This window comes from Theobroma umbraticum, unplaced genomic scaffold (assembly GCF_002168275.2).
Source record: "Theobroma umbraticum cultivar Fairchild unplaced genomic scaffold, ASM216827v3 scaffold_30.0, whole genome shotgun sequence".
Taxonomy (NCBI): Eukaryota; Viridiplantae; Streptophyta; class Magnoliopsida; order Malvales; family Malvaceae; genus Theobroma; species Theobroma umbraticum.
Window position 1 is genome coordinate 11557004 of NW_018397254.1, and position 13406 is coordinate 11570409.

At 31.2% G+C, this 13406-nt stretch overlaps 1 protein-coding gene across 3 annotated transcripts in view; it reads right to left on the reverse strand.

Moving 5' to 3' along the window:
• Positions 1 to 8704: 8704 nt before the first annotated feature.
• The window catches only part of LOC110417458 (ELMO/CED-12 family protein), a 5876-nt gene continuing 1174 nt past the window's right edge, over positions 8705 to 13406 (reverse strand). For 2 of the 3 annotated variants that reach the window (XM_021429809.1, XM_021429817.1), the window contains exons 3-10: positions 12966 to 13069; positions 12512 to 12580; positions 11928 to 12043; positions 11311 to 11365; positions 11100 to 11220; positions 10593 to 10640; positions 10383 to 10477; positions 8705 to 9465 (exon numbers count right to left, since the gene is read on the reverse strand). In XM_021429809.1, coding sequence (XP_021285484.1) covers positions 9364 to 9465; positions 10383 to 10477; positions 10593 to 10640; positions 11100 to 11220; positions 11311 to 11365; positions 11928 to 12043; positions 12512 to 12580; positions 12966 to 13069 — 710 coding nt within the window. In that variant the 3' untranslated portion in view covers positions 8705 to 9363. Of the gene's footprint in view, positions 9466 to 10382; positions 10478 to 10592; positions 10641 to 11099; positions 11221 to 11310; positions 11366 to 11927; positions 12044 to 12511; positions 12581 to 12965; positions 13086 to 13406 lie in introns of all 3 variants that reach the window. The other variant, XM_021429825.1, reaches the window with a different exon arrangement.

Consider the following 13406-nt stretch of genomic DNA (forward strand, 5'->3'; position numbering starts at 1 on the left):
TATGCAGGAGCAGTTGTGTAATGCTCAAAAGCTAGGAATCGTCTATTTGAAAATATGCAGAAACTAGGACTATACCTAAAGACTTAAGCCGCCCCGTAACCAATGAGATAATTTGTTTCCATTAACCATTTAAATTTTTTTCTTAAAAAAAAAAAGTAATTTTAAGGTCTCTTACCTAGGAAAGTAAGTTTGAACAATTTTATCATATTATTATTTCTCTTATTGGAAAAAGCTTGAGTGGTACATTTGGCAATTGTCAATTTGTTGCTGAGTGGTTTTATATGTAACACAATATCGATTTAATAGAACTAAAATGTTGAAGGACAACTTTCTACAAACTTCCTTGTTAATTTCAACTAAGAATGTAAAAGTAAACATCTTGGACAACGTCAGATGAATTAAAATTATAAACAACAGGATGAAAAGTGGCATCCTTTTATTAGAGACGATTTAATAACTTTAAAGGTCTAACGCTATTTAAATGAATTTTTTATTTAAATTAAAAAAGAGATATTTTTATTGAATTTAAAGAAGAGTAAATAAGAAAAGAAGAATTCATAAATAAATATTATAAATTAAAAAATAATTAGTTTTATATAGTAAAAAGAAATTATTATTAGAGATCATTAAATATATATTATCCTTAATTGATATGAAATAGAAAAAATAATTGAAAATTAATAATATTGTGGGAATCGAACAGTGTTAAAAAAATTAAAATTTATTAAGTAGAATTATCTTGACTTTTATATATTTTTAATAAAAAATTAAATAAATAGTTAGAATGAATAGAATATGAAAATGAGATAAAAAAATATTTTTTAAACATAAAAGAATAATTTATTAATTATTTAATTATTATATATTTTTAATATAAGTAATTTCATTATTATAATAAAATTACGACATCTCCTCAAATTTAAAACCGGGAGCCCTACTTTAGTGGCTTTACACAGCAGCCGGCACCGCCTTTAACAGGGAATAGTGTGCGTTTGCGACTTGTTTTGTCAACTAAGGGGGCAGTTAATGGCTCTGTGCTCAAGAAATTGGGGTAAAAACACTGGGACATCTATATCAATACTTGTGCAGATTAGCATTAAAAAATTATATTCAAGGTTGAGGATTTTGTACGTCGACCTGACTTAGTTACATTGAGCAGAATGACGGTCTCCATGACTATTGTGCTGAATAAGTACACGTTTGAAAAAATCGCACTATTAAATATTTGGACAGGTGATCAGATGATTCAGGTTTAAAACTAAAATAACTTTGTTTCAAAATTATAAGATTAAACAACTATAGAGTTCCATTTATGTCTCCTACACACGTCAAGGGTTGGAATTTAACATTTTTTTTAATTAAACTTCATGAAAACCAAAGTCTAAAACTGTGGAACTTGATAGAGAGAGAAGCAATCTGAAAATTACTAACCAGCGACTGGGGGCTAGAATTGTTGAAAAAGGTAATGCAAACGCACAAAAAATTTAACTTTTCTCTTAAAGGAGATCATTTTCTAGCTGTTTAATATAGTTTACTCGTACTAATTGGTAAAGCTTACTTTTGATGTAGAAAGAGTCTACAACACTTTCAGTGGGTTTGGTTTACCAAATATAATAAAAAGAGAATGAAATAGTTATTCTACAAAAGTAGAATAAAGCAGGAATAGGATATAATAAATGTTATATAATTTGGTTTATACAATAAAATTGTCATTTTAATATTATTTTAATATTTAATTGGTAAAAATAATTTGAAAACAAGTAAAAATAATAAAATGATAAAAATATTTTTTATTATAATTTAGTAAAATTTATACCAAAAGATAAAATTATTCTTTATTATAATTTAATAATATATTTATGCCAAAAGAAGAAATTATCCTTGACTACAATTTCATAATATCTTCACAAGATACAAAAAATCTTTTTACTATAATTTAATAATATTTTTATCAAAAGACAAACCTACAATTTATTATAATTTGGTAAAATTTATACCAGCTATAATTTAATAATATTTGTACTAAAAGATGAAATTACTCATAATTATAATTTAATAATATTTTCACAAAAAAATCTTTAGCTATAATGGTAGAATTTTTTTTTTATAATTGAGAGAGGGGGGATTCGAACCTTACTTTTTAAGCATGGAAATAATGCATCAACTAACAAACCAAACGCTCAAGTGCAACTATAATGGTAGAGTTGTTGACGTGTTCATACCAAAAAAGAGTCTTGCAGGACAAAGGAAGAACAATAAAATTTGCGTTTATTAGATATAGAGAGAGAGGCATGAAATGGAAAAGGCAATTAGATGGGGTAACCACTAGTGGATAGATGGAAAGTGAGTCACCGTGAGAATGGCAGAACCAAAGAGGAAAGGAAACGAAGTGCCATGGTTGACGACTATGGAAGTTTCAAAGCACTAACAAGGCGATCAGGGGATAAGAGGTTGATCTTTCAAAGAGGCTGTGATGGGGGACAACAGGATAGGAGCGGAAATCAAACAAGAGGAAGGAACCCTGTAGGAAAATTTAGGGAGAAAGCAAAGATACAACAAATGGTGGCAGTCAAAAACGATACCAAGGAGAAAACAGAGGCGTTGCTCAAAAACAGGGTCATAAGATTGTCTTCGTCAACACAACAATACCAGATGATGATATGGATTGGATTAATCGCAGTGTAGTCGACAAGCTTAAAAAAGGAGTGTAATGTAACGTTATCCAATTCAATTTGGCCAATGACGGAATGGAGGTCAACGTGAGAATTCTCAAAGGAATGATGGTCCATGTGACTTTTGAAGAGATGGGAACAATGGAAACAATCCTAGAATCATACATGGAGCTGATGGAGACATGGTTCACCTCTATTTCTCCGGCGGCATACGCTGATCAAATTAGAGAATTCGGTGTCTGGGTTATGCTTTGTGAAAAACCAATTAAGGCATGGCATGTCAACACCTTCAAGGCCATTAGTGATTTTTGGGGAAGATTTATTGGCATCAATAGAAAGGCCGGACCATGCCTTTGTGCTTGTGATGGTGAGTAGTAGGGTGATGATTCCAAACAAAGTGTGCGTTGAAGCAAAAGGGGAAAGGCATATTATTCTGGTTAACATCATGGGAACAAAAGCAATTGTAGCCTAGAGTGCTACATGAAAAGGAAAGAGGCCATCCATGTTGGATATTTTCAATAATAATAAATGTGAGACAAAGGTTCACTTTGGAAAAAGAAAAGGAAAATAAGCTATTTCAAAAGAGAGGAGTATGAGTATATTACAATGGGACTTTAATAGAAAATGGACCATGAATGGGTTTTCTAGGTTTGGGTGGGTTTGAAATTAATTAAATTTAATATTTAATTATTGATAATGGCACTTGGCATATAAATATTGAAAACAGACATAAATAGATTATGTCTGAAACAAGACACAATTTTATATGTTGATTTAACTATTAAAAATAGAAAAAAAATTATTTTTGTCTAAAATAAACACAATTGTGTCTGTTGGAAAACTACCTCAGTTGCTTATAAATACGACCTTCTTATGAAACAGAAAAAACACAGAAACAATAAAAACAAAACACTCCCTCATATTTTTTCAAAATTTTTTAAATTTTCTTCTGTATTATTTTACTATAAAAAATTATACAAAAAACTAGATAATTGTGTTATTCATCAGTAAATGCTCAATGAATCAACTTCGTCAGTGCATAACACAGTCAATCACTAGGCTTCATTATGTCCTCGAGGTTTATTGCCTATAACCTTTTTGCACACTATCAATGGGGGTGAATAAAACCTTAAGGACAATGGCAATATTACACACCTTGAAACCATTTCAGTATTTTTCAGTTAGGTGTTTTAACAATTTTAAAGTTTTAATTTGTTTTAACAATGGTTACTACAAGTGGAACACTAAAAGAATTGGCTTCTGATTTTGTGGAATTGGACCAGTTTGATGGTGGCAACTTTCTAAGATGGCAAAAGAAGATGCATTTCCTACTATCAACATTGAAAGTTGTCTGTGTCTTGACTACACCTAGACCAGAAAAAGGTAGAAATAAAAATGTTGCTGCAACCAGAGAGAGGCAGAAATGGGACAATGCTAATTATATGTACAAAGGTCATATCTTGAATGGTTTGGCTAATAGCTTATTTGACACGTACCAGAATGAAGCTACTGCAAAAGAATTATGGGATAAACTGGAAATTAGGTATATGACAGAAGATGCAACAAGTAAGAAATTTCTTGTTAATCGCATTAATAATTATCAAATGGTTGATGGGTGTTTTGTTATAGAATAAGTGCGAGAAATTGAAAGAATGCTTAATCAGTTTAAACAATATAAAATGAAAATGGATAAAACTATAGATGTATCCTCCATTATAGATAAACTTTCTCCATCATGAAAAAACTTTAAAAGAAGTTTGAAACATCAAAAAGAAGATATAACTGTTGAGGCTTTGACAAATCATCTTCGAATTGAAGAGGAATACAAGATACAAGAATAAGTTGTTGTTTCTGAAGAAGCAAGAGTACACATTATGGAGGAAGGACAAGGCACTAAATCTATCAAAAAGAAGTTCAAATAGATTGCTAATGGTTCGAAATTTAAAAAAAAGAACAAAAGCACATGATTATATTATGGAAAACTAGGATATTTCAAAAAAGAATATTGATTATTGAAGAAGAAAATTACTTTTTCAAATGGTGCTGCTTATGAAAATTTTATACCTATGATTTCTGAAATCAATATGGTTAAAGAAAAAGATGATTGGTGGATTGATTCAGGAGCAACAAAACATATGTGCAATGACAATAATCTCTTCAAGAATTTCACTCCAAGTGACCATGGAAATTTTTTATACATGGGAAATTCTTCTACAACAACCATTAAAGGTAAAAGGACTGTTGAGCTTGAGTTCACTTTTGGAAAAATTCTAACTGTGAAAGATGTTTACTATGTTCCAGAAGTTAAAAAAAATTTAGTGTTTGGAAGTCTATTAAATAAGGTTGGTTTCAAGCTTGTATTTAAGGAAGATAAATTCATTCTGTCCAAGGGAGAATATTTGTTGGGAAAGGTTATATGTGTGAAGAAATGTTTAAGCCAAATATTATTAATAATAATAAAAATAAGACTGTTGTTTTTGCTTATATAATTGAATCCTTTTATTTATAGCATTGTAGATTAGGACATTTAAATTATAAAAGATTGGACAATATGTATAAAATGGACTTAATTCCATAATTTAATCAAAATATTGATAAATGCAATACATGCATGCCAAAAAAAAAACTAGAAATCCTTTTCTTAAAGTTAAAAGAAATATTAAATTACTTGAACCAATATATAATGATGTGTGCGATATGCATAGTACACCTACATTAGCTGGAAAGAAATATTTGATCACATTTATTAATGATTTCTCTAGATATTGCTATGTATATTTGCTACATTCTAAAGATGAAGTGCTTGATAAATTTAAGGTTTATAAAACAGAAGTAGAATTACAATGTGAATCTTATATCAAGTGCTTAAGATCGGATAAAGGTGGAGAATATTATAGTCCAAGTTATTTTTCCTCTACCAGAATAATCCATCATATTTCAACACCTTATACACCACAGCATCATGGTGTGGCAGAAAGAAAAAATAAGGTCTTGATCGAAATGGTAAATACTATGTTATCATAATCAGGTCTTGAAAAGGGTTTTCGAGGAGAAGCTTTATCAACAGCTTGTAACATATTAAATAGAGTTCTTAAAAAGAAAACTAAAATAACCCTATATGAGCAATGGAATAGAAAGAGATCTAACCTTTGCTATTTAAAAGTTTGAGGTTGTAGAACTGTAGTTAAAGTTCTGAAACCTAAAAAAAAAGAAACTAGGTGAAAGAGGAATAGAATGCATATTCATAGAATATGCACAACATAGTAAAGCATATAGGCTCATGGTAATTGAACCAAATGATTCAATTGAAGTTAACACTATTGTTGAATCAAGAGATGCAATTTTTGAAGAAAATAGATTCAAATCTGTGTCAAGAAAACTACAATCACAACAATCAATACAATCAAATGACATTCCATTGGAACAAAATGAAAATAATGATGAATCTAATCCAAAAATAAGGAAAGCAAAAGGGCTAGAAAGGTAAAAGATTTTGGTCCAGACTTTTATATGAATGGGTATAGTTTTGTTTATTCAAATTTATTCTTAATACTTTTAATTATTTGATCAACAATTAACTAACTTGTGATCTAATTGAGACTGGTTCATGACACTTAGGCGATCTGATTCGTGATTCGAGTAGACATACATCAATTGCCACACATAAATAAATTAGAACACTAGCTTAATAAACCTTGTTTAATTGATTTCTATAAATATATAGTGACCCAATTAAGTTAGGTATTTATACAAGCATCTCGATGAAGACTTTTACATAGTTTGGATTCTAGGTTAGTAAAATCACCTATTAATATAAATAATAAGAGAAGTTCATATCAGATGAAAGAGTTGAATGAACTCATAATCCTAGATTTAAGTCTGTAGCCTTTCTCAAGTAAATTTTAAATTCTGTTAACTAATTTCGTGTTTTCTTTAACTTAGTTTTGATTAATTTTTCTAAAGAATTTAGTTATTTGAATGAGATTAATTTATCATAATTTTAGTAGTTAGTGAAGATTTATAAACAAATCTCTATAGGATATAATTTTGGATTTACTGTTTACATTACTTGTTCGATATGTATACTTGTATATATAAAAATTGACAACACATTTCAAGATCAAATACAACCTTTTCAAAGAAAAGCAATCAAAAAATAGATAATTCTAGTCCATTGCAGTTCAAAGGATCAACCTACTGACATCTTCACTAAGTCATTGCCAAAAATCAAACTTGAAATGTAAAGGAAGCTAATTGGAATTTGCACCAAAGCAGCCAAGGAGAAATGCTGAACCATGGCTAACTACGCTGCTCCTTGCCTCTGCAAATCAGCTTCAACAACTACAGATCAATTTGTTTACTTCAATGCTAGTTCTTTCATTGCAGATCACATGTTTGCTTCTTTTCCTTGTTCTTTTTGGTACATGTCTACTCCATTACTTCTTATCTGGTTTATCTCCACTCTTGTTGACTTTTTTGTATTGGATTGAAAAATATCTAAAGCATTTGTTTCAAGTTTGCTTGGTTCTATGTTAGCTGAAGTCACCATTCTAGCACAAGAGCCATACCTCTTCATAGAAGCTCTTTGCTTAGTACCTGTTTGGTTTGGGTTTTTTCAGCTTATTTACCCCTTAAAAATAAAAATCAGATCAAACATTATTTTTAAAAAATTTTAAAAAAAAGTAATTTTTTTCAAAAAATAATTTGAAAAAAAAAACTTAAAGAAAAGCTCCAGTGGGGAGCTTTTTCTTTAGTTCTTTTAAAAATACATCAATTTTTCATGAAATATCCTCTTTCAATCAATCCCTTTCTCCTCCCGTTCCCTTTGCAAATCACTATTCTCCAACACAAATTGTGATCTCCTTCTCCTCTATCTTTCTCTACAAAAACTACCAAGAGAAAAAAATAAAAAAAGAAGACCAAACAACAAAATAGTAAAATATAGAATATTTTATTCTTATAAAGATTAAGAGAAAAAAATTTTCAAAATTCCTAATTGCATTCACATACTATTTAAAAGTTTTCTCTCGTTTTCACCCAAAAAGATTTTAATGTCAAATACACCATTTTCTCTGTTCTCTTCTTTTTTTGGGAATTGAAATATCATGATTTGATTGCTTGCTAGAGCAACAGAAATCTAATAGTATTACTACTATACAAATTTAAGAGTTGTTCCGTTTCTTTATTGATTTTTTTGATTTTAATATCTAAAATCGTATATAAACTTGAAGTATTCCATTATAGTTTATTAAGTGATTGAAGATAACATAAATACATTTTATGGTAATTTTAATCGAAATTATAGCTATATAATTTATTTGTTAAACAGTTTATCAAACAGTTTTAGCTTAATCATAAAAACTATTTTTTCATAATAGCTTCATAATACCCTTTAAGCTAAAAAAAAAAAACCCAGTCAAACAAGCTCTTAGTTTAAATGCTTCTACATTGGTTAGATTTCTTGATTTACATTCTTGCATTGTAATGTCAACTTTTATTTCACTTTTAGTTCTTTATGTCAAGATATTTGTTAGCATATGAATTATTGAAGACGAACCAGAGATAAGTGAGAGCAGGTGAAGACTTTTGCTCACTAATTTGCCTACATAAACCTGTAAAAACTTGAATGGAAATACAGTTTTAAGTTCTAGTTTCTTGAGCTTTGTCTCTCAATTGTTTTCCAGCAAACTTTGGTTAGTTTGAGTGTGTTTTGTGAGCTCCTTTCACTTGCAAAGTCATATTAATCAGATTAAGACAGATCTGTTCTGTTTTAACCATTAGTGCAGCAGACCACTCTGGTTAGCTGGTGTTACACCTTATGCAGTCTGAATGATCATGATTGCTGCCTCATATCCAACCTAACTTTCAAAAATCCTATTATTAATTTTTTGGAGAAATGATCAGATGAATCAGGTTTAAAACAAAAAAAACTTGTTTCGAAATTATCAGATTAAACAAATATAGAGTTATGCCTGTCAAAGGATGGATTTAAACATTTTTATACCTAAATTGACAGACATAAAAATGTGAATTTTTATCAGATTAAACAAATATCATGTAATTACATGCCACCATCTGATCATTTGTTCAAAACTGTGGAAATTGATATTTGGACTGATAGACTCAGAAGCAATCTGAAAATTACATGCCACGAGCTAGGGCAGGACCTGATAGAGGGCATCAGAATATTTCATATGAAACGGAGAAAGAATTACTACCATTCCAATAGGGCACGAGAGGCTCCATCAGGAATCCAAATTCTTGAAGCTTCCCGCATATTCATGCAAAGAACATACAGAAGAGGCAGTAGCAGTATGAAAATTCATTATGTAACTTGCGATCGTTAACTACCGTCCTCGTGCACACTGGTGGTAAGAAAATTTAGAAACCTGAAAGCTAGAGCTTATTGCATCGAGTACTAGCACTTCATCCATCCAAATTTTGATAATATAGCTAGTGTCGAATGTCGATCAGGTGCCTTCATAGCCTCAGTAGTTTAAGCTTCTCTAGTGTCTGTTTTAGTATACAAATCTCAGCTGTAAAGCATCCAAAAACCTTTGTAGAATACATTTTTAACATCTTTAACGAGTCAGTTAATAGCCCTCAAATTTTGAAACGTTCCAATCAATTGGCAAAATTGTTCAAGACTGATCAGCATTTTGGTGGCTTCAAAGAACTGTTAACAGCAGAGCTACTGGTATAACAGGTTGTACGCTGGTAAGTCCTGTATTCTATGAACATCATCCAAAGACAGTTCTCTCTGCAGTTGTGTGCGTGTTGCTTGTAAAACCTCCTGCAGGAATGAAAATACTAGAGAATAAGGAATTGAAATGGTTCCTTCAAAAAAAAGAAAAAGTGTCAAGTTACACAGTCTTTGGCAACATATGATTGTCCGATAAATCCATCTCAAACAAATAATTAATATCGTATAATATACTAATATTCTTTAAAGGAAATTTCAAGGAGCCAGCATCGTAGGAAGAAAAAGAGGATCTAGCATACCTTGGGGAAGTAATGTGCTTTTATTATCCAGATGGGACAGGTCAAAGCACAAAAGAAATTAAAAATATGGGCAGTAAACATACTGAAAATTCTCAAAATAAGCAAAGATCATTTGCATTACTGAAGATAGTCATAAATTTTTTTGCCTTTAGATATTAAATTCTAGGCCAAGAGGTATATTCTTCTTCTGGATAATTGAGCTCCATTCCATCAAACCTAAAAGGGGCAATTAACATAGGGAACACAGAGCCCGGCTAGTCTATTACAGTTCTGGACCACTTTATGTATCTGGTTGTTTTGATATATGATAAGGTGCATATGGTGACTGCGGTTAGATATCATCATCATAAAAAAGGCTGTTCCACAGTGTCAATGCCTAGCCACCAGTGATAGTTGAGGAGCATACAAATCCTTCACTAGATGTACTGATTGCCTATAGATCCTTTCATAAGCTTTCATGTTCAAAATTACTTCCACTAAATCAATGTAGCATCTTTTTCTGTCCACTCATCATAAAGAGAACAAGATAAAGAAGAAAAAAAAAATTGTCACGATTTCGTTGGTTTGGGATTTCACATAGAGCAGAACTGGAATGATATTAAAATAACAGAAAAAGAAAAGCATAGTTATAACTTCAGAGCAAGAAATTTTATCAAAATGTGAATATCAGTCAGTGTCAGTAAGGGCGACAGAGAGAGAGAGATGTACATTAAACTCCATATAGGAAGCGTGCATAGCAAGCCACTGAGCGTCCATCATTTCAAAAGCTATACAATATAGTACATCAAAGGCATTTTCATCTTCTGCAATGTCAAACATTCAGATCATAAGACTGAATACAAAACTAAGAAACAGAAATCAGTTTCTTAGATGCAACAGTGCTTGAGCAGAAGGTACTAAGATCCAAGGTTCTATTACCTCCTAATAGTTTTAGGAAATTGAATCCTGGGAGATTTTTTGGTTTTGCTGCAAAAAGAAAGAGGATAGATTACAGAACAGCTAAACCATTTTACTTGTATGAATCTTAAACTAGCAAAGATGTTTGCATTCTAACTAAACAGATCCTCTAAACATAACAGAACCTTCCAAAATTTGTGCTTTATTGACTTCCTTGAAAATAAATAAATAGGATCCGATCAACAAAAATATCATGATCAGAAGATCGTCAGAGCACATGGATAGTCCACTTAATCTACATTGCAAGACTTCCATGGTGTTTTCCTAGAGTAGAGCAGAGGACATTCAAGAATTACCAAACAAGGTAAAGTGTTGACAGAAATAGACTGAGGACAACAATATAGATTATGAATTAAAAATAAAAACTTTTGTTCACTCACTACCCAGCAACGGGGAGTCATCTTAAGCTACTTTGTAAGGAAAATAGTTGAACACATTAATGAAAAGAAATTAATATTGCCTACAAACCTGAATACAAATCCAACATTTGAATCAACATAAATGATACATTGATGCCAGCAACAGCAAATGGGTATTCCCAAGTTGCTCTCTTTCCATCTTGCTTAAATAATAACCTACGAAAAGATGCCTTCATTTTGTATTTTTATATTATTAGTACTAAGCAAATTTTCTTGCAGAAATCTAGACATAAAAAACTAAAAAGAAACAGAAGGCTTACCGGATATGTTCGGCCAAAAAACAGCAAGTTTTCCAGAGAGATGAAACCACAGCCCCTAAAGAGAAGTTCACTTTTAGACTAATAATTGTTATTTCGAATATAGGAAGTCAGGGCAAAGCCATTGTGTTTTAAACAATTTATTCTATCAAGTTCTTTGTTGGATATCCTTTCCAACCTCTTAGTTATCTCTAAGGCCTTAGAAAGAATCAAAACTTTTACCAAGATGTGTTTGGACATATGTTGGAGGTATAAATCCATTCCTCATGTATTCTACAACACATGCAGAACATATTCATCCTGTGGGATGAAACTATAACTAAAAGCTGCTGTTAGTGACCAAATCCTGCTGCTATGCTGATATCCTTGTATATTAGCATTCTGCATAAATTTATTGCAATTATGGAGGAAGAAGGTGCTACATAGAACATGATGGAAAACTTTATGCCAATATAATGTTTATAATGGCTCTAGAACAAACTTATTCTTAATGTCAACAGAATGATTTGAGATAAAATTACTAAAGCAATAAGTTTCCCTTTTACCATGACTCATTGTCAGTAAGGGATGGAAAAATAGTGAGTTAAAATGTCAGAAAAAATAGAATGGAAGTACTGTACCGAAAGTCTGTTGATGGATTAGGGCCTTGCCACCCCATTTCTTTCCACTGTTCAGAGATTAGGCCTTTCAAAGCAACATTAGGAAAGGCAATATGCCACAATGCTTTGAGAGCTTCCTGTCAACAACAAAGGATCATAAGATCAACTGTCCACTAATTTACATAGCATTAAAAATGATCAAAATGAAACATAATGAAAGCAGAAGATGTAACTATTTGCAAATTGTAGAAATTACATGACAGAACAAAATACTTAGATATGAGATTTAGCAAGAACTCTCAATTACTCCCCCCACACCCTACCCCTCAACCCCCCAAAACTAATCCTAAGATTTAAATGGAGAAAATGATCAGCAGTTTTTACTTCCATTTTGGTTAAATCTAAAACAGAATTAATAAATTGATCCCAATTTAGTTATCGTCCACTAAACCAAACATAGACTGAGAAGATCCAACTGCCTAAGTCCTGTCTTCATATAGAAAAGAAACAGTTGATATTTATGATTTAGAACCAAGTCTTAATCGAAGTTAAGAAAAATAACCTTTGAGAGAAAATATGGATGTCAAAAAAAATCAATAAAGTACCTGATGGTTAGGATGAGTCTCGTCAAAAGGTGTTTGTAATCGTTCTTGAAGCTTTTGAAGTCTTTGTTCCTAGTCAGAAGTTAAAGAAACATTATCAATTTTATTATTACTGAGGCTCTGCATACATACGTATGTACACATATCAAAACAAATCAGACCAAGAAAATCATAGCTAAAACAGAACAAGTGTCAGAAATTCTCTCAGCTTATCTTCAAACTGAAAACCCTAAGAAATGACAGCAAAAATTAGCTCCTACAGAAGTCTGATTTTCAATTTTCAAACCTAGGGGATTGGTTTCATGAAAATGCTGAATTCAATATCTTATAACAACGTGCATAGACATTACATGGAAACATATATTTTCCTTATGGAAAAATTAAATTAGACATAAAAAAAAGTTGAAAACATATAGATCACAATCAGCACTAATACTGGAGTAACATTCTCAATTACCTGAATAGGAGTCAAAGGGTAGTCAAGAAACCTCTCATTACGCTTATTGCTTGAGCGATTAAATAGCCCTCCTATCCATGATCGTGACCCAACCATAGCATTAGCTACAACAATATAAGACTGATCAGATATTAGAGAATGTGTTGTAAATGGATTATTTGCTAGTCAACAAGCATTTCAATGTTGAAATTGGTTGATACAGCCTTAAACATTGCATGTTACTGGAGTAGTTTAACTCTACTCAATTTCTCTAGGTTGCACATGTCGAGACTTGAGAGACAGGAAAGGAGAAGAGAAGTATTATGAACTCATACATAATCAATCCGAACAAAGAAAGCTAAAAGAACTGGACAAATTTCTAGAAACCAAATTTGCCATATTAGCAATAGTTTATGTTGTGTTCTACATAAGACATTTTCTAGCTCTTTCAAAATCTTTTTT